The sequence below is a fragment of the Scyliorhinus torazame genome, chromosome 18 (genome assembly GCF_047496885.1).
Source record: "Scyliorhinus torazame isolate Kashiwa2021f chromosome 18, sScyTor2.1, whole genome shotgun sequence".
In the NCBI taxonomy this organism is placed as follows: domain Eukaryota; kingdom Metazoa; phylum Chordata; class Chondrichthyes; order Carcharhiniformes; family Scyliorhinidae; genus Scyliorhinus; species Scyliorhinus torazame.
The window spans coordinates 69679817-69704845 of record NC_092724.1 but is presented as its reverse complement, the minus strand read 5'-3'; the positions used below and the strand labels follow the sequence as shown (position 1 = coordinate 69704845).

Genomic DNA, 25029 nt, shown 5'->3' with positions numbered 1-25029 from the left:
ATGGGGCAGATGCAGCATGGGTTCATAAAGGGCAGGTTGTGCCTAACTAATTTAGTGGAATTTTTTGAGGACATTACCAGTGCGGCAGATAATGGGGAGCCAATGGATGTGGTATATCTGGGTTTCCAGAAAGCCTTTGACAAGGTGCCACACAAAAGGTTGCTGCATAAGATAAAGATGCATGGCATTAAGGGGAAAGTAGTAGCATGGATAGAGGATTGGTTAATTAATAGAAAGCAAAGAGTGGGGATTAATGGGTGTTTCTCTGGTTGGCTATCAGTAGCTAGTGGTGTCCCTCAGGGATCAGTGTTGGGCCCACAATTGTTCACAATTTACACAGATGATTTGGAGTTGGGGACCAAGGGCAATGTGTCCAAATTTGCAGACGACACTAAGATAAGTGGTAAAGCAAAAAGTGCAGAGGATACTGGAAGTCTGCAGAGGGATTTGGATAGGTTAAGTGAATGGGCTAGGGTCTGGCAGATGGAATACAATGTTGACAAATGTGAGGGTATCCATTTTGGTAGGAATAACAGCAAAAGGGATTATTATTTAAATGATAAAATATTAAAACATGCTGCTGTGCAGAGAGACCTGGGCGTGCTAGTGCACGAGTCGCAAAAAGTTGGTTTACAGGTGCAACAGTTGATCAAGAAGGCAAATGGAATTCTGTCCTTCATTACTAGAGGGATGGAGCTTAAGACTAGGGAGGTTATGCTGCAATTGTATAATGTGTTAGTGAGGCCACATCTGGAGTATTGTGTTCAGTTTTGGTCTCCTTACTTGAGAAAGGACATACTGGCACTGGAGGGTGTGCAGAGGAGATTCACTAGGTTAATCCCAGAGCTGAAGGGGTTGGATTACGAGGAGAGGTTGAGTAGACTGGGACTGTACTCGTTGGAATTTAGAAGGATGAGCGGGGATCTTATAGAAACATATAAAATTATGAAGGGAATAGATAGGATAGATGCAGGCAGGTTGTTTCCACTGGCGGGTGAAAGCAGATCTAGGGGGTATAGCCTCAAAATAAGGGGAAGTAGATTTAGGACTGAGTTTAGGAGGAACTTCTTCACCCAAAGGGTTGTGAATCTATGGAATTCCTTACCCAGTGAAGCAGTAGCGGCTCCTTCATTAACTGTTTTTAAGATAAAGATAGATAGTTTTTTGAAGAATAAAGGGATTAAGGGTTATGGTGTTCGGGCCAAAGTGGAGCTGAGTCCACAAAAGATCAGCCATGATCTCATTGAATGGCGGAGCAGGATCGAGGGGCCAGATGGCCTACTCCTGCTCCTAGTTCTTATGTTCTAATCCAAATACTCTATGAACATAGCCAGAAACACGTGGCTTTTAACTTAAAGATTTCTCTTATAAAAAAGGGCTCAAAGGATTAGGTTATAGATGTAGGAGTTTTTTTGGTTAAAAACTAAAACCTGAAGACATTCCCCAGAATTTGCTGAATTGACAATATGTTTTGAATGACTTTACTAGAAATTAGAAAATAAAATCTTACTTGCTTGGCTCATTTTAGGTTTGTTTCTCCTTAGTTGGCCTACATGAGATTGCTCAAAGAATTTGCTCTGCAATCTGAGGTAGTTATGTCTGGATTGTAGACTATATTAGGAGAAATCTAGCTACAGAAGGCATAATCGAACCAAATCAATTGAAATAACATTTACCTTTCTCCAACTAATTTGAGTAAGGCAATGTAAAATTTAAATTTTTCAAGTAACCCAAGTGCTCGCACAAATTCTCATTTCTAAGTATCTTTGTTCATCTCCAAAACAGTGCCTTCTACTGGGAAATATTTTCACACATGCCAGCAGCTCATTCCAGACCATTTTGTATGAATGAATTAGCCAGGACAATGCTTTATTGAAAGTGACGAGTGTCATGGGAGAGTACCTTTAAGAAATGGGGGTTTTATAAAATAGCTGTAGTGGATGTACCTTTAAGAAATGGGTGTTTATCAGTGATGTCAGAGTGTGGGTGGAGCTGAGCTGTTTGTCTAATTTTTACTTTCACTTTGGGCTTGCAGCTACAGGTGTGTTTAGTTTTGTTTTAGATTTGGAAAAGCTGCAGTCACAGCAAGATGTGTATGAATCTCTGCAAGCTTATGGTGATTTCAAAGTGATAACTGTTCTTAGTAGTGAAGTTAAACCGGATGTCTTTCTGTAAAAAGGGTTCTTTTTGTCTTATGGATGTTGCAAGGCAAGATTAAGAGTTACTTAGAGAGTACTGTATTCTTTGGGGGATTTATTGGTGTTAATAGTTGTTAAGATGTTTACTGTGGGTTTATAAAGTGTTAACTGGTTTCATGAATAAACAGTGTTTTAATTTAAAAGTACTGTAGATTTCTGTTGCATCACACCTGCAGAGTGAGCCCGTGTGCTCCCCAGAACCACAATCTATTCAAAGTTGTGGGTCAGGTGAACTCCAGGATACACTTTAGGGTTCTCTAAATCCTGGCCCATAACACGAGTGTCAGAGCCACATACATGCATGCATTTCTTAACAACGGTCAGCAGGTAACAATCAGCATTATAAAAACAAAGTGCTTCTTTGGAAGTGGAATCATATTGGAGTCGAAACATTGACTCTGTTTCTCTCTCTACAGATGCTGCCAGATCTGCTGAACTTTTCCAGCACTTCAGTTTTTATTTCAGACCTCCAGCATCCACAATATTTTGCCTTAATGAGCATCTTGGTCAATTTTCCTTTTGCATCCCAAACACAACGTCACTTGTAATTCTCCCACCAGTGTCCAATTAACTCAGCGGATTTATAAACTAAACTCGGGAGATTCTTGGAATATAATGTTTAGTTATTAAATTACATGTATAAAAATAATTTCTGGGGATGATTCTGCTCTTCAAATGTTCTTCTATTAATCATCAAATGCTCCTTAATGGCTCAGCTGAGTTAACCAATGATTAAGTTACCCAGATAAGAAAATGTTTTCAAACCCCAGTCTCTGGTAAACTAGCTGGTTTCAGCAGAACAGGAAGAAGGGGCCAATACAACATGCTTAGACCCTTTAGTTCACCAGAATTCATGTTCCTGAATCTATGTAAAAGAATGAAAAACAAGCGCAAATGTCAGATGAGGACAATTTTATGCTGAGGCATAATATTTTCCACTGGCAAAAAGCCTGCATTAAGGACAGCACAGTGGCACAGTGGCCTGCAGTCCCACGGCGCCGAGGTCCCAGGTTCGATCCCAGCTCTGGGTCACTGTCCGTGTGGAGTTTGCACATTCTCCCCGTGTTTGCGTGGGTTTCGCCCCCACAACCCAAAGATGTGCAAGGTAGGTGGATTGAACATGCTAAATTGCCCCTTAATTGGAAAAAATGAATTGGGTAATCTAAATTTTTTTTTTTTTTTTTTTTTAAAAGCCTGCATTCAAACGATTTCAAGATTCATATTTGAATAGTGTTCAAGGTACCGGAGGAAAACCACAGCCAAGGAAGAAGTCGTTCGCCAATGCATTCAAAAAATTAAAGAACGTGGATTGTTACTTCACCGGAATTATTATTAGTCTTTGTTATTGACTACTTTGGTATACTAGAATAATCACATAGTTACTCTTCCAACATTCTGAAGATAGGTCAGTATCTGTTTTCACCCAATTTCTATTCTGTTGGTCATCTCCAAGTGTTCTCTTTTATTTGGGTGCAAATCGAGCACTCCACTGTAACAGTCAACTATAGTTGAATCAAATATATCTATTGAGCAGTGTTGCCGAAAGAGAACTATGGATTTCACTGCTTGCATACACAGTAGTAGTTACAATTCCACAAAAGATGTACAGTTACATGCAGAAATAAGAAATTGGCCAAAAAAACAAAATACCAACATTTTTACATTAACTCTTACCAGAATTCACAGATGTTTGCATGTCAGGCTGAGTCGACTGCAAGTCAGGGCATGATAAAACTGGAAAAATCTGATTAGATGATTTTTCAGGACTGTTAGAAGACTGAAAGTCAGCATGAGTCTCCAGAATGTGAATGTCTAGCTCATCAACACACATAGTCCATATGTCACAGAAATTACAATGGAACATCTCTATTGCAATTGATCACGTTTAGAGAAAAAAATTCTGAAAGACAAAATCAACGTTATACTTCTATTCCTTTAAATAAGTACATTGAGGCAACACACAAGTGAGGCAGCAGGATATCAAAGTGCCTGATGCAAATTTAATACCTGCCCACAAATTTCCAACCTCAGCCATGCCATTGGTGTAGTGAAAAGGAGTGGCAAATCCAATGGTAGTCACTGGGCCATGACAACCAGCATTGTAGCAGTTTGATAAGTGCCTTAACAAGCAACGAGGAATCAAAGAATGGAATAAACAAGAAAATTAATACCCTTGCAGTAAATTAAACGCAGGAGAGCATTATAGCTCTGGGTATGGACTCTTATGGGGAATGCAAGGACATGCTGAGGATAATTCTCTTGTTTTGTGAATTCTATGCTCAACTTGAGTGATGCAGAGTGGAGGCCCTTTCACTTTGGGCACCCAGTGCTAGTATCAGTGCTAGTCCCAGCTGAGGCGTGAAGTTTAAAAGCTTCCCGTTTCTGATGCAGTGAAATATTTCAGCCCAACTGTAAAAGAGTAGACATTAGCAAAGGAGGATATAATTTTGCCATTTTCATCCCTTCCTGGAACCTTGAGCCTGTCATGGCAATTGTTTTGTGCTATTGACAAAAAGGATGTAAATTAAGACCCCAACATGTCTGCACTTACATTAATTTACATTTCTAAATGCCACCGATATCTCTAACCCCCCCCACCATAGCCTCCTGACATCCCAACGCCCCCAACTTACTGGTTAGGAGATCCTCTTGTCCCCCCTCACCCTACGTCATAAGGGCAGGGCATCCGCAGGCCCAAGCAACCTGGCAGGTATGCTGGCAGTGCTCCTGCCAGCACCACCCGGCCACTGGAAGTGCCAGGGTGGCACTGCCGGTGCCCAGATGGTTGGATTGCCAGGGTACCACCCTGCCCAGATCTGGCCACCCGGGGGCCTGCGATGGCCTAGGAGACCCTCCCAGTTGCCGTTAAGCCTGGTCCATGCTTCTGTGGACCAGTGCTAATGATATCATGGCAAGGTTTCCGAGCCGCAGGCATTAGTTTCTGGGCACTGGGAGAATTGGACGCAGACATATTTAAGTGAGCCGAACTGCTCACTGAAATATATAAATGTGGATTGCGCCTCAACGTCTCGAGAGATCGCGTTAGATTTCACGAGGCGTCCTGAACATAGCGGATCTCACAAGAGCCTCTAGTGCAATTTAACAACCTTATTGCGTCACAGGGTCAGGCATGACAAGGCCATTGTCAGCTCCAGGATGATCAGAGGGGTGCTTTCTCATTGTATGAAGGCACATAACTCACCTTGCATTTCAGATAACCAGCATATTTGCTTAACTGGCACCTCCCATTCCCAGTACATGCAGGATAACAGACATTTTACTGTACCATCTTTTGTTTCTCCATTGTCATGGAAAGCAGCCAGTTTCTACAAGCTAAATGCAGCAAACTGTGGGTCCTAAGCAAAGTCAGGGAGGAAGAAACAAAATCAAATGTTTAGCAGCACTACAAGGGACATTTGCTGACACACTGCATCAGAAAATTACTGTGTGAAACATAAATAATTGCATGGCAATCCTTAAAGAAAAACAATCCAACAGGAAGTGCTGAAAACAGCAACAGTTAAAACAGATGTACTGTTACTTTTTTGAGAAGGTAAAGTAGGTGGGAAAGGAAAGTGGGTGAGGGGGTAAGGTGGGTTAGTCACGTGGTTGGCTCAGGGAGGGGGGGGGGGGGGAGAGAGAGAAAGAGAAGTATAGTGGGAAGTCAAGAGGGTCAATAGTATGGTTAACAAGCTAGAACTAGTTTTAATCCTTCTAACCTTCCTGGGTAATTATTCTGCGAAGTGTGGCAGAATAATCCAGTTTATGACTTGAATTTAAGAATTTCAAAGGGTTCCATAATCCCACTGATATCCAAATTTAATTGGCAATTTCAGTGTAGTGAATGTTTGCAGACTTCAGAGGGGTCCCCAGTGCACATTGGGGGGGGGGGGGGGTACCTCCAGGGTACGACAATCTGGAGATCGAAAGAATTGGGCCATCATTTTATGAGAAGTCGGTCCTGCTTCAATAATTTAAGGATAATTTCAGGAAGTGGCTGGAATAATGCTGAAAATGGAACGATTCACATTGCATGCCTTGGTTTCCACATTTTTAATAATATCAAATGTCTATTCAAAAATGTGTACTCATTAAATTATTTCAGTTGCTAGGCTGGATATATAGCCAACTGAAATCATTGATACAGGGTTGTTACTAATGGCCCAAATTTAATGGATGCCTAGTTAAAAGCAGAATTCTGCAAGGGATCTGTTCACTTCATCATTATCTACAAAAAAATGTAGAAAGGGTTAGTAATTCAGAACAGTTAAGCTGCCGGTCAATTTCGATAACTTGATTAAATGGGTCTCCATATGGCAGAGGTCGTCAAATGTAGTCTTTTACTAGGGGTTACTCCTTCAATGTCTAGATATAACAGGTCACAAAGTTTAAAAATAAACAGGGCATGTGAAGTAGCTAGAAGGAAAGAAAACAGACTGTTTGCAGATAATTTGAAAATAGGAATTAGGTAATTCAGCCCTTTGAGCCTGCTCCGCCATTCAATCAGATCATGGCTGATCTCTTCCTGGTCTCAAATCCACTTTCCTATTCCCCAAGTCCCTTTAACCCGTTTTTTGAAATCATAAATCTATCTCCTTCTTGAAAACATTTAATGATTCCGACTCCACCACAATGGGGCAGCGAGTACCACAAATTCATCACCCTCCACGAGAAGTAATTCTTCAGGTCTTAAATTTTTAAAAATTAATTTACGGGATGCGGGCGTCGCTGCTTAGGCCAGTATTTATTGCCCATCCCTAGTTGCCCTTCAGAAGATGGTGGCAACTTGCCTTCTTGAACTGCTGCAGTCCCTGAGGTTTAGATACACCCACTGTGCTATTAGGGAGTTCCAGGATGTTTACCTAGTGACAGTGAAGGAACGGTAATATATTTCCAAGTCAGGGTGGTAGGTGACTTGGAGGGGAACCTCCAGGTGGTGGGGTTCCCAGGTATCTGCTGCTCTTGTCCTTCTAGATGGTCGTGGGTTTGGAAAGTGCTTCTGAGGAACCTTGATGAATTACTGCCGTACATCTTGTAGATGGTACACATGGCTGCCACTGTTCAACGGTGGTGGAGGGTTTGAATGTGAAGGGGAAGCAATCAAGCAGGCTGCTTTGTCCCAGATGGTTTTGAGCTTGTAGTGTTGTTTGAACTCCTCATCCAAGCAAGTGGTGACTATTCCATTACACTCCTGACTTGTGCCTTGCAGATGGTGGACAGGCTTTGGGCAGGGTCAGGTGAGTTACTTGCCATAGGATTCTTGTCCTTTGACCTGCCTTGTAGCCACAGTATTGATATGGCTAGTCCAGTTCAGTTTCTGATCAATGGTAACCGCCCAGGAAGTTGACTGTGGGTATTCCGCGGTGGTAATACCATTGAATGTCAAGGGGTGGTGGTTAGATCCTCTCTTGTAGGAGATGGTCATTGACTGACACTTGTGTGGCACGAATGTAACTCGCCACCCCAAGCCCGGATATTGTCCAAGTTTTGCTGCATTTGGACATTGTCGTCCGAATGTCCCTTTAAGAAAGATTTGGTCTTACCACATGACTTGTAGCACGGCTTCAGTGATGTAATTTGTGGGTGGAGCTGGGCTGTGGCTGTCAGTTGAGAAGGGTTTTTAGTGTTTGTGCTTCAGTTTCTGTTTGTTGCTTTGGACTGCAGAATAGAAGCAGTGATTCCCTGTTTTCAGTTTAAAGCTGTTCCAGGAAACTGAAAGTGCATTGGGTGTGGGGAAACTGCCTTGGTAACTTTGAAGATAAAGTTGCTTTCTGGAAGGAGTTTTGAATCTGCTGGAACTGGATCTCAGGGAAAGGACCAGTCCCATTCAAGCAAGATTACAGTGTGCTGGGCCATGTCCTTGAAAGAGGTTTTGGTTTATTGGATGTTATTGAATTGGAACAGCTACTAAAGGGGGATTCATTAAGAGTTATCTACAGTGTAGCTGCTATGTTTTCTTTATGTTTGTAATTGATCAATTCTTGCTGTGTCTTATATATGTTAACTACATTCTTATAAACTTTGTTTTGATAAAAGCCCCTAGGAAGTCTGATGAATCACACCTGAAGTGAAGGCTCTTGTGGTCATCCTAGCCAAATTCAACAGAGTTATAGGTCAGGTGAACTTCATAATGCACTTTGGGTTTCTAAGCTCTGGCCTATAACAACATGGACTGTATTGTTATCGGAGGAGATACCGAACATTGCGCAGTCATCCCCACTTCTGACCTTGTGATGGAAGTGAGGTCATTGATGAAGCAGCTGAAGATGGTTTGGTCTAAGACACTACCCTGAGGAACTCCTGCAGTGATGTCCTGGAGCTGAGATGATTGACCTCCAACCACCACAACCATCTTCCTTTGTGCCAGGTATGACTCCCACTAGCCGTGGGTTTCTTCCCCCCCCCCCCCCCCCCCAAATTCCCATTGACTCCAGGTTAACTAGGGCTCCTTGATGCCATACTCGGTCAAATGCTGCCTTAATGTCAAGGGCAGTCACTCTCACCTCTAGCAGTCAGCTCTTTTGTCCATGTTTGAACTAAGGCTGTAATGAGGTCAGGGGCCAAGTGACCCTGGCGGAACGTGAGCAGGCTATTGCCGAGTAAGGCGACACTTGATAGCACTGTTGATGATTCCTTCCATCACTTTGCTGATGACGGACAATGGATTTGGCCTGTTCCTTGTGTACAGGACACACCTGGACAATTTTCAACATTGCGGGGTAGAAGCCAGTGTTGTAGATGTACTGGAACAGCTTGGCTAGGGGTGCAGCAAGTTCTGGAGTACAACTTTCAGTACTATTGCCGGGATATTGTCAGGGCCATAGCCGTTGCAGCATTTATTGCCTTCAGCCGTTTCTTGATATCACGTGGAGTGAATCGTATTGGCTGAAGGCTGCCATCTGTGATGCTGGGGACCTCCAGAGGAGACCGAGATAATATATATCTTTATTAATGTCACAAGTAGGCTTACATTAACATTGCAATGAAGTTACTGTGAAAATCCCCTAGTCGCCACACTCCGGCGCCTGTTCAGGTACACAAAGGAGAATTCAGAATGTCCAATTCACTAAACAAGCACGTCTTTCGGGACTTGTGGGAGGAAACCGGAGTATCCAGAAGAAACTCGCGCAGACATGGGGAGAACATGCAGACTTCATCCCCCCCTCAGACAGTGACCCTAGCCGGGAATTGAACCTGGGACCCTGGCGCTGTGAAGCAACAGTGCTAACCACTGTACTACAGTGCTGCCCACGGTAGATCACTCGGCACTTCTGGCTGAAGATTGTTGCAAATGCCTCAGCTTTGTCTTTTGCACAGATGTGCCGGACTCCTCCATCATGGAGGATGGGGATATTTGTGGAACGGCTCTTCCAGGGAGTTGTATAATTGTCCACCACCATTCACGGCTGGATGTGGCAGGACTACATAGGTTAGATCTTATGCGTATGTTGTGGAATCGCTTAACTCGGTCTATTACTTGCTGCTTATGCTGTTTGGCACACAAGTAGTCCTGTGTTGTAGCTTTACCACCACATTTTTGCGGTATGCCTGATGTTGCTCCTGGCATGCTCTCTTTCACACTTCATTGAACTAGAGTTGATCCCCTGGCTTGGTGGTTATGGTAGAGTGGGGGATAGGTCAGGCCACGAGGTTGCAGATTGGGGTGGAACACAATCCTGCTGCTTCTGATGGCCCACAGCACCTCAAGGATGCCCAGTCTGGAGTTGCTAGATCTGTTTGAAATCTGTCCCATTTAGCTCGGTGGTAGTGCCACACAACACAATGGAGGGTACATCTTCAATCTGAAGAAAGAACTTTGTCCCCACAAGGACTGTGCTGTGGTCACTTCTACCGATATCGCTATGTGGCAGCACTGTATCATAGTGGTTAGCACTATGGCTTCACCATATGAAGCCATAGGTCTTGCGGCACCAGGTTGGGGTCCAGCGGGTTTGTTTGGAGTCACTGGCTTGGAGCACAGCTCCTACATCAGGTGATCACTTCATCACTCGCCTGTTGGGGGAGCTGCGCTCTGGAGGCTGGTGATTCCGGGTGGACCTGTTGACTTTGACCTGGTGTTGTGGGACTTCTTCCTGTCTCTGCTCTGTGCCACAGGATTTCTTTACACCAAACCCTGTGTCTGCATGGGTTTCCTCCTGGTGCTACGGTTTCCTCCCAGTCAAAAGATGTGTAGGTTAGGTGGATTGGCTGTGCTAAATTGCCCTCAAGTGTCCAAAAAGGTTAGTTGGGGTCGCTGGGATGGGGTGGAGGCAAGGGCCAGTGCAGACGCAATGGGCCGAATAGCCTCCTTCTGCACCGCAAATTCTATGATTCACAGCGCCAGGGTCCCAGGTTCGATTCCCGGCTTCGGTCACTGTCTGTGCGGAGTCTGCACATTCGTCCCGTATCTGCGTGGGTTTCCTACGGGTGCTCCGGTTTCCTCCCACAAGTCCCAAAAGACGTGCTATTAGGTAATTTGGACATTCTGAATTCTCCTTTGTGTACCCGAGCAGACGCCGGAATGTGGCGACTAGGGGATTTTCACAGTAACTTCATTGCAGTGTTCATGTAAGCCTACTTGTGACAATAAAGATTATTATAGACGCATCTGCAGCAGGCAGGTTGGTGAGGATGAGGTCAAGTATGTTTTTCTCTCTTGTTGGTGCCCTCACCACCTTCTGCAGTCCCAGTCTAGCAGCTATGTCTTTAGGACCCAGCCAGTTCGGTCTGTCGTGGTACTACCGAGCCACTTTTGTAGATGGACATTGAAGTCCCCCACCCAGAGCATATTCTGTACCCTTGCCACCCTCAGTGCTTCCAAGTAGTGTTCAACATGGTGTGTACTGATTCATCAGCTGAGGATGGACATTACATGGTAATAAGCAGGAGGTTTCCTTGCCCATGTTCAACCTGAAACCATGCGACGTCATGGAGTCCAAAGTCGATGTTGAGGACTCCCAGGGCAACTCCCTCCCGACTGTATATCAATGTGCTGCCACCCCTGCTGGGTCTGTCCTGCCGATGATAGGACAGACGATGATACAAGACATACCCAGGAATGGTGAAAGTGGTGTCTGGGACATTATCTGTAAGGTATGATTCTGTGAATATGATTATGTCAGGCTGCTGCTTAACTAGTCTGTGAGACAGCTCTCCCAACTTTAGCACAAGTCCCCAGATGTTAGTAAGAAGGACTTTGCAGGGTTGGGTTTGCCGTCATCGATTCCGGTGTCTGGTTCGATGCAGGGTGGCACGTCCGGTTTCATTCCTTTTTTATGTTTTCCTAGCAGTTGATGGCTTGGTAGGCCATTTCAGGCATTTAAGAGTCAACTACATTACTGTGGGCCTGGAGTCACAAGTCAGCCAGATCAGGTGTGAATGGCAGATTTCCTTCCCTAAAGGACATTGAATCAGATGAGTTTCTGCGACAATCAACAATGGTTTCATGGTCATCATTAGACTTTTAATTCCAGATATGTTATTGAGATTTTAAATTCCACCACCTGCTGTGGTGGGATTCTGGGTCCCAAGATCATTATCCTGGGTCCAGCGACAATACCACTGTGTCACTACCTCCCCAATACCATTATGCCACCGCCTCTCAACCTATATCTGTGACCTCTAGTTCTGCCCCACAAGGGGGATGCTTTCTTTGTCACTCCCTCTTAGAATTTTATGTATTAAATAAGGACCTCTCTCATAAATTCAAAAGATATTGGAGCAGAATTAAGGCATTCAGCCAGTCAAGTCTACTCGCCATTCGATCATGGCTGATCTGTTCCTCATCTGTTACATGCAATGCTACAGACCAAGAACTAGATTACAAAATTAGTCAGAGCATCTCATTCTTCTAAACTCCAGCGATTTTTTTTTTTTAATTTAGAGTACCCAATTCATTTTTTCCAATTAAGGGGCAATTTACCAAGGACAATCCACCTACCCTGCACATCTTTGAGTTGTGGGGGCGAAATCCACGCAAACACGGGGAGAATGTGCAAACTCCACACGGACAGTGACCCAGAGCCGGGATCGAACCTGGGACCTCGATGCCGTGAGGCAGCAGGGCGACTCTGGCGATTTTAAGCCCCAACTGTTCAATCTCTCCTCACTACGTTAACCCTTTCATTCTCGGAATAAATCTTGTGAACCTCCTCTGAACTGCCTCCAATGTCACCACATCCTTCCTCAAATAAGGAGACCAAAACTGAACACAATAATCCAGAGTTCTATATTTTAGATTAGGATAAATGGTCGGCACAATATCGTGGGCTGAAGGGCCTGTACTGTTCTATGTGGTCTGACCAATACCCTATACAATTGAAACAACACTTCTCTATACTACAGTCCTTTTGCAATAAACGCTAAAATTCTATTTGCCTTTTTTATTACATGCTGTACCTGCAGACTGACTTTCTGCAATTCATGAACGAAGACACCCAGATCTCTCTGCCCAGACTCATTTTCAATCTGCTTGCAATTTAAATAATAATTTGCCTTTCTATTTTTTCAGCCAAAATGGAGAACGTCACAATTATCCGCATTGAACTCCATCAGCCAAATTTTGGCCCATTCTCACAGCCTATCTTTACCTGTTTGTAAACTCGTTATTTCCTCTTCACTGCCCGCTTTCACACCTACTTTAGTATCATCTGCAAATTTTGCTATGCTACACTCTGACTCTGCTTGCAGATCATTTATATAGATTGTAAACAGTTGAGGTCGGAGGACTGGCCCCTGCAGCATCCCACTAGTTACAGTTAATCAGCCAGACCACCCCACTGGTTACAGTTAATCAGCCAGAGAAGGACCCATTTATCCCCACCCTCTGCTTTCTGTCAGTCAGCAAATCCTCAACCCAATCTAGTATTCTACTCCTAATCCCCTGCAATCTCACCTTCTGGATCAGTCTTTTATGCGGCATCTTATCAATCGCCTTCTGGAAGTCCAGATATACATCCACAGGTTCTCCATTAACCACCTGCTGGTTACGTCCTCAAAGAACTCAAATAGGTTTGTCAAGCATGACCCTGCATAAAAGCATACCTTTCATAAAACCATGCTGACAATGGTGGACTGAGCTTTGTCCTTCCAAAAGTTCAGTCATCTCCTCAATGATTGATTCCAGCAACTTCCCCACCACAGAGGTCAAGCCAACCCGTCTATAGTTTCCTACTTTTTGCCCCTCTCCCTTTTTGAACAGGGGAGTCACATTAAAACAAATTTCCAATCCACTGGGACCTTGCCAGAATCCAGGGAATTCTGAAATACCATAACTAGTGCATTCACCATCTCTGCTGCCACCTCCTTTAATACACTAGGGTGCAGGCCATCAAGCCCCGGAGCCTCGTCTGCCTTTAATCCCATTAGTTTATTCAATACTTTCTCCCTAGTGATGGTTATGGCACCAAGTTCCTGTGCATTAACTGCTGTTTGCAGAAAACTTTTATTATCCTCTACAGTCTAGGCAAAATATTGGTTCAGTGTTCCCCATTATTGCCTCACCAGTATCGTCCTCTAAAGGGCTAATATTTACTTTAGCTATTCTCTTCCTCTTTATATACTTATAGAAACTTTTGGTATCAGTGTTTATGTTTTCTGCTAGTTTCCTTTCGTAGTCCACATTAGCTATTGTGATTTTATATTTAGTAGCCTTTTGCTGAACCTTAAGTTCACTCAATCCTCCAGCTTACCTCTAGCTTTTGCAGTATGGTATGCCCCAGTTTTTGCCTGTCCTCTTTGACTACCTTTTTTAGCCCTGGAACCTTTTTCTCCCTTTTACAATTCCTCTTCCCCTCAGGAATATATTTTAATGGAGATATTTTTAATATCCTCCTGAACATCTGCCATCTACCCTCAATTATTTGTGCCCAGTCTACTTGGGCCAACTCTTTCCTCAGGCCTGTATAATTACCTTTGCCTAACGCTAAAACAGCACTCTCGCGCTCAATCTGAATTTGAAATTCCAGCACGCTGTGATCCTTCTACCAAGGGAACCCTTAACAACAAGACTATTTGTCAATCCTTCGTTATATAGTATTAAATCTAGAACAACCTGCTGCTTGGTTAGCTCCATCACATATTGCTCTAAGAAACAATGCCTCACACACTCTGAAATCTCCCTCGAGGCTTGCCAATTTGATTAATAGTCAATATGCATGTTAAAATCACCCATCATTACCATTGTGCCCTTCTCACAAGCCTCATTATTTTTTGGTTTATACTGTGCCCCACTTACTCCTACCAAGGAGTTTCCCTTGTGTTTTTATTTTCACCCAGATTCAACACTTGGACCCTTACTGCCAATATAATTTCATAATACAACTTTGATGTCATCTTTAACCAACAAAGCAACTCCACCTCCTGTTCCATCCTGTCTATCCTTTCTGAATACAGCGTATCCTTGGACATTCACCTCCCAGTCCCAGTACTCCTGAGGCCATGGGCGCAATCTACCTGAATGGGGACAGAGTCCCCTGGCGGGTGTTCCCGAAGTTCGGAGCGCCGAGAAACACCATGCTACCCAACGTTCATTTGGGTAGATCCTCAGCGGGGAACTCGACGAGACCGCACTTAGCCCCATTTTCCTCACTGAGGACCTCCATTTTCCTCACTGAGGACCTCCACTGGAAGGAACTCAGTGTAGCGAGAGATCGGGACGCCACTTTTAAATGGCGCCCGATCTTCTGACGTGACGCCCGAAGCCCCAACTCATTATAAAAGGGGGTGACCTCCCTAGGCACCCCACTGGTCCGATCCTCTGCCCAAAAAATGCCAGCGTGGCACCTTGGCAGTTCCAGCCTGGCATGTGCCAGGGTAGCACCCTGCCCAGAGGGCATTCACCTGGGCGATTCCAATCCCCTGGGACACTCTAATCCCCTGGGACACACCCACAAAAGCCATTTCCTCTGGTCACAGCACTGAAGTGTGATTGCCCGATGTCTCCAAGGCAAGGTTAGATCCCACGTCGCGGGTAGATCTCGGGAACGCATATTCGAGTGAGACTAGCTGTCTCACTCTAATATGCAGATTTGCCAGTGATCCCGCCCACAATGGATGGGATTCACATCAAGATCGCATTAGATCTCATGACGTGTGGTGAGCCAGGTAGCAAGCAGGATCTTCCAGCATCTACCGGTCGCGTTGCACAGTGCAGCTTTTCAGGTGCAACATGTTTCAGTAATTCCCACCAAATCATACCCATTTGTCTCAATTTGTGCCATCAGCTCATTGACCTTATTCCGAATCCTGCGCGCATTTCGGTACAAGGTTTTTAAATTATATCCCGATGTCTTTTCCTTGCAGGATTTGCTTGTGCACTACATTTTTCACACATCCTGACTTCCTTTATTAATCTCTGATAACACTCAGCCTCATCCCCAACTTTCACTCCCAGTCATCTTATATTTTGATTTTTTTTTTAGGTTTTGTTTCCCTCCATAGTCGTTAGACTGGCCCTGCCTGCTCATCCTATTCACCACTACTTTTTCTTCACATGCATTTCCATTTCAAATGGGAGGCCCTTTGTTTTGAAACAGCACCCCCAGTTCTAGACGCCCCCCCCCTCCCCCAAATGGGAGGAAACCTCCTTTCAGCATCTACCCTGACAATTCAGAATACTGTATTTCAATAAGATTACCACTCATTCTTCTAAACTCTATATATAGTTCCAACCTGCTCAACTTTTCCTCATTAGACAACCCCGGTAGTCAGAATGGTGAATCTTCTCTGAACTTCCTCCAACAAAACTACATCCTTCTTTAATTAGGGAGACCAAAAACTGTCCAGGTGCAGCCTCACCAATCTCATATACTGTTGTACGTTTCCATGTGTCTTCATAATCCCTCAGTAATGCATTCAGCAATGTCGCTCCATTTAAATCATAGATTTTGCTTTTGTATTCTTCCCAAAGTTCACCTCACATTTCACCCATTATATTCTATCTGCCAAATGTTTGCCTACTCTAGTAACCTACCTATATCCCTATGCAGACTTCTTGCACCTTCCTCACGTTTTCCTACCTATCTTCCTATTGTTAAAGGCTACAATACCCAAGTCATGAACAGATGAGGCCCCAGCACTGATGATCATGCAGCACTCCACTAATTAGTTTGCCAATATGAAAATTGCCCATTTTTATCCGTTAGTATCCAATCCTCTACATGCTAATACATCACCCCGACCCCTTATCTTGTGTGGTAATCTGTTATCTGGCACTTTATCAAATGCCTTTTAGAAATCCAAATACACGTCCATTGGTTCCTCTTTATCAACCCTGCGCTTGTTAAATCCTAAGAACTCTAACAAATTTGTCAAACATGATTTCCCTTTCACAAAACCATGCTGACTGCCGATTGTATTGTAATTTTTAAGTACCCTGCTACCTCCTAAATCATGAATATAGTGTTTTCCTATAAATATCTGCTTCCTCCCTCCATTTAAAAAAAAAATGTTTTTTTGTTGGGCTTTTGTTATACGTCGCACAGTATAAAGATGATAAGACTTTTGCAAGGGGGGGGGGGGGGTCCCTAATGATATTTACATTTGGTCATTTTTTTGTTATTCACATGAGTTTAGATAGTTTCTTCTTTTCGTTCTTGCTTTCCTCCTTGCTACGTTTGCTGTGGCCAGTGTTTCCTTTCCCGTCTGTGTTCCCCTTTGTTTTCTCCCTCTTGGTTCCCCCCCATTGTTGTTCCCGCCCTCCACTCCCTGCTGCCCCCATCTCTCCGGCTGGGTTTGGTTTTGCTCTCCTTTCCCCGGGCCGTCCCCAACTTTCACAAGATTCTTTCTGCTGTTGCTGCCCAGTGGTAGTATCACAGGTTTGGGAGGGCTAGTCCCCCCCCTCCCTGGATTTTGTTTTCTTTTCTATAGGACCTTCTTTGGAATCCTTGCGTTCTCTCTCTCTCTCCGCCCCCCCCCCCCCCCCCCCCCACCACCCCACCACCCCACATGAATGCCATAATGGGTTTGTCCAGCGAGGTGAAAAAGGGCTTGGGGATATAGATCGGGATGGATCGGAGTAGGAAGTACCACCTGGACAGTACGTTCATTTTGATCACCTGCACTCTCCCCACCAGGGAGAGTGGGAGTGTGTTCCATCTCTGCAGATCCTTTTTCACTTCCTTAGTCAGACTGGTCAGGTTCTATTTGTGGACACCAGTCCAGTCATGGGCGATTTGGATCCCCAGGTAGCGGAATTTGTGCCGGACCAGCTCTGCCCCTCCCCCTTGCGGGTTCACCAGGGAGATCTAGTTTTGCTCATGTTGAGTTTGTAGCCCGAGAAGGCACCAAACTCTTTCAAGAGCGTGATGATTCCTTCCACACTGCTTTGTGGGTCCGAGATGTAGCGGAGCAGACTATCCACATAGAGCGAGACTCACTGCTCTCTGCCTCATCTTCAGATCTCCTTCCAGTTCTTTGCGCTTCTGAGCGTGATCGCTAGCGGCTCGATTGCGAGGGCAAACAACAGCGGGGATCACGGGCATCCCTCTTCCTGTGCAGCTGGAAGTATTTGGGAGTTGCCGGTATTTGTCCGTACGCTCGCCATGGGGGCATTATACAGTTGTTTCACCCAGACGGTGAATTCTGTTCCAAGCCCGAGCCGTTCCAGCACCAAGGTACTTCCATTTGACTCTGTCGAAGGTCTTTTCTGCATCTCGGGAGACGATCACCTCAGGTGTTCTCTCCCCAGATAGGGTCATGATCACTGACTGCCCAGTACCTCTTCCTACTCAGATCCATGATCATATTCGATGTTAGCTGTCCACCTTTGACAAAGCCCGTTTGGTCTTCTGCGACCACCACTGGTACAGAGTTCTCCAGCCTCTTAATTAGGATTTTGGCCAATATTTTGGTGTCTACATTTAGTTGCAAGATGGGCCTGTATGAAACGCACTCTGGCGGGTCTGTCTTTTTTAGGTATTAGCGGGATTGATGCTTGTGCCAGCGAGTCTGAACATCTCCTGCAAGTGCGGGGCCAGTGCTGTTGCAAATGTTTTGTAGAAGTCCGCCGGGAAACCGTCCAGTCCCAGCGCCTTCCCCGCCTGCATGGAGCCAATACTCTCATGGCCTCTCCCAGTTCTAGCGGTGCTTCCAGGCTCCGTTTCCTGTCTTCCCCACAACTGGCATGTCCAGTCCATTGAGGAACTGCGTCATCCCAGAGTCCCCTGCAGTTAAGTCCTCTGACATCCCAGGTGACTATCCTGGTGGGGTTGGGGGGTTTGTCCCTCCGCTCCTGTGGGATTAACCATTTTTCCTGGTGGGCACACCCCTGCACTCTAGGGTTTCTCGTTGTTAGGGGGCCATTAAAGATGGCCACGGTCACTGCTCTCCCCATGTGGTCGGGCCCCTGCGCTCTGGGGTTTCCCTTCATCCAGGGGGCATCCAACATGGCTGCCAACTGTGCATCTGCCACATAGATATGCCCCTGCACCCCGGGGTCTCCCTTCGCCCACGGGCCGTTCTAGGTCGTTGCTTACAGTGCCATTTTGTTCCGGACACCTCCCTCCGCTCTTCAATAGTCATGGCACATTTGCAACTTTCCAAACTGCAGGGATCTTTTCAAAATTGAGAATTTTGGAAGATTACACACAATATAGACAGACATAGAACACAGGAAGCCATTCGGCCCATCGAATCTGCACCGACCCACTTCCACCCCATTCCCGTAACCCAATAGCCCTCCTAACCTTTTTGAAAATGAATGAAATGAAAATCGCTTGTCACAAGTAGGCTTCATATGAAGTTACTGTGAAAAGCCCCTAGTCGCCACATTCCGGCACCTGTTCGAGGAGGCTGCTACGGGAATTGAACCGTGCTGCTGGCCTGCCTTGGTCTGCTTTCAAAGCCAGTGATTTAGCCCTGTGCTAAACAGCCTCTAACCTTTTTGGTCACTAAGGGCAATTTATCATGGCCAATCCACCTAACCTGTCCATCTTTGGACTGTGGGAGGAAACCGGAGCACCCAGAGGAAACCCACGCAGACACGGGGAGAACATGCAGACTCCGCACAGACAATGATCCAGCAGGGAATCGAACCTGGGACCCTGGCGCTGTGAAGCCATAGTGCTATCCACTTGTCCTACCATGCTGCCCTAATGCATCCACTCTCTCTGGAACTATTTCCTTCAAGACTCCAAGATGCAGTTCATTAGGTCCAGGGACTTGTCAGCCTTTAGTCCCATTAGTTTTCCCAGTACTTTTTAATCTAGTGATTTTGTTTGCTTTGTTTCTCTCTAACTTTTGCACCCTGCTTTTCTACTATTCTTGGGATGGTGTGCGTGTCTTCTGGATGTGAAGATAGATACAAAATACTTGCTCAAAGTCTCAACTATTTCCTTATTTCCCATTATTAAGGGAACAAGCTCACTGTCATTACTCTTCCTTTTGATGTACTTGTAGAAGCTTTTACTGTCTGCTTTTTATATTTCGTGCCAGTTTTCTCTCATACTTCAATTCCTCCCTCTTGTCTTTTAGAAATCCTTAACTTCCCAATCTCTTGGTCCACTATTAATCTTCTAATTTAATTGCCACACCCTGCTACCCATTGTCCTTCATTGAAAAGGAAATAAAATTAATTTGGAAAAATGTTTGGGAATAAACAGAAGCATAAACATAAACACAGTCCAAAAAACCAACAGGATAATGATGAGCATGAGAAAGTGAAGCCTTCAAATTACCATGTGCCAGAAGAAGCCCACCAGCAAATTAAAAATCTTACACACAGTCCAGATTCCATTGAAAACAATGCCATTTTGAATGCCAATTCCAGTGTAATAATAAACAGCTCTCTAACGATTCCCTGGGGCACTATTAGATGATGTTTCAATATTAAAACCTTTGCCAATTAAACGGTCCTACCAGGTGTTATTGAAATGCCCATCACACTTGCACAGCTACTAAGACTATTTTTGAAATAAAAGCACATGACCACTTGTCAACAATCCTTCCCCAACCATCCCCAAATATCAAGATGCTGCACTCCACACCAAAATACCCCCATGCTTTTCCCACTCTCATGGCTGCTCCTTTAGACTACCAGCACTCATCATACCTGCCCAGTCTTCAGCCCCTTACTGACCACATTTTCCTTAAAAATTCATTCGTGGGGTGTGGGCTCCACCGGTTGCGGTTGGCCTAGCACTTATTGCTCATCCACAACCCCCCCCCCCCCCCGCAGATTGCCTTTCACTGCTTTATATGCCTAAAAATTAACATGATGATCTTTAAGTGACAGTCCCACTTTCAAAAAAGTACAGTAGCACGGTGGTTAGCACTGTTGTTTAACAGCGCCAAGGTCCCAGGTTCGATTCCCGGCGTGGGTCACAGTCTGTGCGGAGTCTGCACGTTCTCCCCGTGCATGCGAGGGTTTCCTCGGAGTGCTCCGGTTTCCTCCCACAAATCCCGAAAGACGTGCTTGTTAGGTGAATTGGACATTCTGAATTCTCCCTCAGTGTACCCGAACAGGCATCAGAGTGTGGCGACTGGGGGATTTTCAGAGTAACCTCATTGCAGTGTTAATGTAAGCCTACTTGTGACACGAATAAAGATTATTATTATAAAAGAATAATGCAACAAACATTACATGCTCTCTTTTCAAAATTTAAACAGGATTGAATCTACATGTAACACCACAGCACTAATGAAGTTTAGATATAGTGGGTGTTTTCAGCACTTCTGACTGACCGACGTGAACCAACCACCAATGTCTGAAAAAACATGTGTTCATCAGCAGGAAGGAACAATTACTGCTTTCCTATATAACCATTTTAAATGATCTTTTGTCCATATGTCCTTTATCCTACTTATTTTTATTGTTTTATGTTCTCCCATGGTCTCCGATTCCAGGCTTCTCATTATTCTTCCAATCCCAAATCTCATTCCATTGAACCTTAGCATCCCTACAGTATAGGAGGCCATTCAGTCTACCGACCTCCCAAAAGAGAACCTCACTGGGCCCCCTCCCCATAACCCCATCTAAACCTGCACATCCCTGTACACTAAAGGGCAATTTATCATGGCCAATCCACCGAACCCACACATCTTCGGACATTGGGAGGCAATCGAAGCACCCAGAGGAAACCCATGCATACATGGGGAGAAAAAGCAAAATTCACAGACACCTACGCCAGAATTGAACCCATGTCCCTGGCGCTGTGAGACAGCAGTGCTAACCACTGTGCCACCCACTGAGCCACACACCCAAGCTGCTCTCCACAATCCAACTCTCTCCTCCAAGTACAGACATTTGTTAAGGTTATGGTCTGCTCATATCTTTCCTGGGCTCAACCCGAATCTTGCCTCACAAAGGCAACATGGTCTCAATGTGCTCTGCTCTTCCACTCAACACAATCTCTCCAGACAAAGGCCACATATGCTTGAACTGCTCAGTTCTTTCCCCTTGTCAACCCAAAACACCTTTCCAAGTGGTCCTGGCCTGCTCAGCCACCCTACCTCCCAAACCAAAGTGACCTACGTGTCCTCACACCTCCGAGTGTCACGACAAAGCCAGGGCTAAGAAAATAAACTAAAGAAAATTTAAATAACATTATATGTGGGCTTTCATGAAAGTATAAATTGAGTAAATGAGGCAAAGGAAGATTCAGGTTAAAGAAAATCAGATTTGAGAAGGTTAAAAAAAAAAAGTGTGACTGCCTACTTATAACTTTGCTCAACAATCACAAACTTGAGTGGTCACCACCACTCAAGACGCTGACATTGTGCTGCAGACCATCAACTGCGATTGCCATTCTAGCAGTATTGTTGGCATCATCTCCTGGATGCGTAACCTTTGGGACTCCTCCAATAATGTCACTGACATCCCTTCCTATATCTCATGGCCGTGCGCAAGCACCTGCATCAACTCTGGAATAACCTTGTCCAGAGGCTTGGCATCTGACTGAGACTCAGCTCAGTCCTGGGTTCAGTAGACCTACAACTGCTGACTCCCTTGGGTGTTCCTGCCTCCACCCGATGTAAATCAGTTACTGTGTGATGTTCACCAGATTGTGCCCAGACGTCTGTCCACTAATGTCACCCACCAAAGTGAGCATCTATGTGGGGGTGATAGCTGTGATGCCTCACCAGTGGTATCTTGGGTGGCAAGGGGACAAGATGACACTGGGTGGTTCAGCCCTATCAGATGGAAATCCTGCGAGAGAATCCTGTGGTCAGTGAGAAGGCAGGATCATTTTGTCCGACATGAACTCACTGGAGCCAGATCATCTGGCTGGACGGCCCATGGATCCTCACCTCTGCAGCGCAGCCCAACCTCGCAGTCGGCTCTCTGCCTGGTCAACCTCGCAATCTCCAGGGTCTGCTCCTCATAAAGGAGTGATGACTCTGGTCTGTGGTACTCCGCCACCCATCTTGGCCCTTTCACGCCTATTATGGGTCAACTTATCCTGTGGGAACAGAGAGAAGGTATTATGAGCTGCACGCTTGATGGATCAAGGTGGTCTATGGTAGATGGCATGTACGGACACGGGAACTGGACATGAAAGGGTTGTGCTGGTGAGTGCTAGGGTTGCTGAGGAACAAGCACGAAGACCAGGATGTGGGGAGGATGCAAAGTGGCAGCCACTGATTTGTTTGGGGAGCGGGGGCATTTGAGAATGAGAGATGGCAGGTGGAACTGATGTCAGGAGAGAGGTGGTAACTTATCCTTGCAGCTCGGTGAGGTCATTGGTCTTCTTCCAACATTGTACAACAATCCTTATAAAGCGGTTCTCCTGGTCAAGCTGCCCACACTGACGGCCGCTGCCATTGCCTCCCAGGCGATATTAGTGGCCCTGCAGCTGGCCTTCCAACCACCTCGGGGGAACAGAATGTCTCGTCTCACATCCACTGCGTCCAGAAGCCTTGCCAGGTCGGCATCACCAAAGCGAGGAGCAGGTCTACACACTGGCAATCGTGTGTTGACCGGGAGCGTGGAGTGGGAACGTTTAAACACAGCTCCCCTCGTTAGTGCTGAGTTGCTGAGCCATGAACTGGCGAATCAGACGGCAAGACATCCAGTCATGGCATGTAGCTCATGGGGGTTCATTTTCGACACTAAGTGCCGTTAAATGCAGGCCACGATCGCGCCAACATGGCCGCTGGGAAACACCCCGCCAATCGTGCCCAAAATAACTTAGAACTTTTTCCGTTAAATCACACATATCATTTATTTGAGAAAATATGCCCATGAGCTGAGCGTGGCCATTTAAAAATAGATATTGCATGGTCTATCCTAATCAAATAACGTGGGCAATTAATCCAAGCAGTAAATAGCTTGCATCATGGTGTTAAACATTTTTAGATTTAATATTTTGTGCAGAAAAAATCTATCATTAGGATTTCAAAAAAAATTAAATCTTCTTTTACTTTGTCAGCTTTGAAATAAAAGCTGTACTTTGTCCAATGCCTTTGGTTTTAGAGCCTCACTCTAAAGCACCTGTCAAATACCCTTTTAATATTATTTATGGGATCAACTGTTGCCACCTATTAAGAATAAGTTCACATCTGCCATCTATTGCCTGCATAAAATACAAATATGGGTACTCTGTAAACATGCTTGAGGTTGTTTAGATCAAATAATTGAATGGTTAAATCTTTGGAGGACAGACAACATATGATATGCAATTTGATGGTTGAAATGTACGATTGTGCCTACTTCTGTAACCTCACCAACTTTGAAATATTTAAAATTACATACTTGCACTGCAAGGCATCAAATTAAAGTGGCTCTGCATTCTGTCCAATTAGAACATATAAAATACAGATAAAGAGTGCGCTTTCTGCTTGGGTGCATGATGTTTTAAAACTTAAATGAGTGTATTCTGGTCTTCCAGCTCTTTGATTTTATTTTCAAATGACCCCTGTTCCACTTTTAATCATTCCAGTTTCTTCCTTCTCCGCGCTCACTTGTTTTGTGTCTGTCTGTCCCGCTGTTAGAGCAATCTGCTCAGAAAAGTGACCGAACCAGTCAGCTGGCTATTGTTGACATATTTCAGTGTTAGTGTTGCTCCACCTGAGTGGTATGTGGTAATTCCTCCAACATTCCTCGTGTCCCAAACGTTGCGGTCAATTGGCCTCAGTAGAATCTTGATATAACCTTGGAAGGTCGGTTTAAATAGAAGTAAGGTACAAAAAAAGGCAGAATATGACTCAATGTTGTCCAATTCCCCCCCCCCCCCCCCCCCGGACAAACTTTATTCTAGAAGTTGGTGGGTGGAAATAGGTGCGTTATCAGACACTGATTTAACAATTAAACAAATAGAGGGTGCAGCCAACCTTCTGGAAGGTTCATCCCACCGCCGCCACGAGAACACCGGGTTTAAACTCAACTGTTGAGGGTGGCCTTGCTGCTGAAAGCCCGCCTGACCCTTTCCTGCAATATTTTTTTTTACCTCAGACCTAGTCAGCTCAGGAGCTTCGACATTTGGCTCCGCGGCACATTTCCACTCGGACCTTCGCCACGAATTTTCCTCTCGAGGACACAAACTGCCGTTGCTCGCTCGCGCCTTCCCACCAAGATTGACAGGCGCCTAGGCCAATCGGGGCTGGCAGAGCTGGGGTTCTGTTACGGGACTGAGCCAATTAGTATTGGGGGCGGGACTCGGTGAGGCTGGAAGGCGGGAAAGTTCAGTGAGAGGCAACTGGTATCATGATGGTTGTAATTACTGTTTGAACCATTTAAACTCATGAAATTCTGCAGGGCTCCAGACCAAATTCTAGAACGTGGCATTAGACTGGGTGGATCGTTTTTCAGCTGGCAGAGACAGGATGGGCCAAATTGGCTCTTTGTGCCATTTGTAAACTTGCTCTGACTCTACAACTGCAGCTAAAGACAAAT

At 45.1% G+C, this 25029-nt stretch overlaps 1 protein-coding gene across 3 annotated transcripts in view; it reads right to left on the bottom strand.

Annotated features, from left to right (window-relative positions):
* Nucleotides 1-24696, bottom strand: part of LOC140395284 (uncharacterized) — a 238102-nt gene extending 213406 nt beyond the window's left edge. For 2 of the 3 annotated variants that reach the window (XM_072482859.1, XM_072482857.1), the window contains exons 1-3: nt 24584-24696; nt 5401-5554; nt 3873-4098 (exon numbers count right to left, since the gene is read on the bottom strand). In XM_072482859.1, the coding sequence (XP_072338960.1) occupies nt 3873-4062 (190 nt within the window). In that variant the 5' untranslated portion in view covers nt 4063-4098; nt 5401-5554; nt 24584-24696. Of the gene's footprint in view, nt 1-3872; nt 4099-5400; nt 5769-24583 lie in introns of those variants that run through there. The other variant, XM_072482858.1, reaches the window with a different exon arrangement.
* Between the last annotated feature and the right edge of the window lie 333 nt (nt 24697-25029).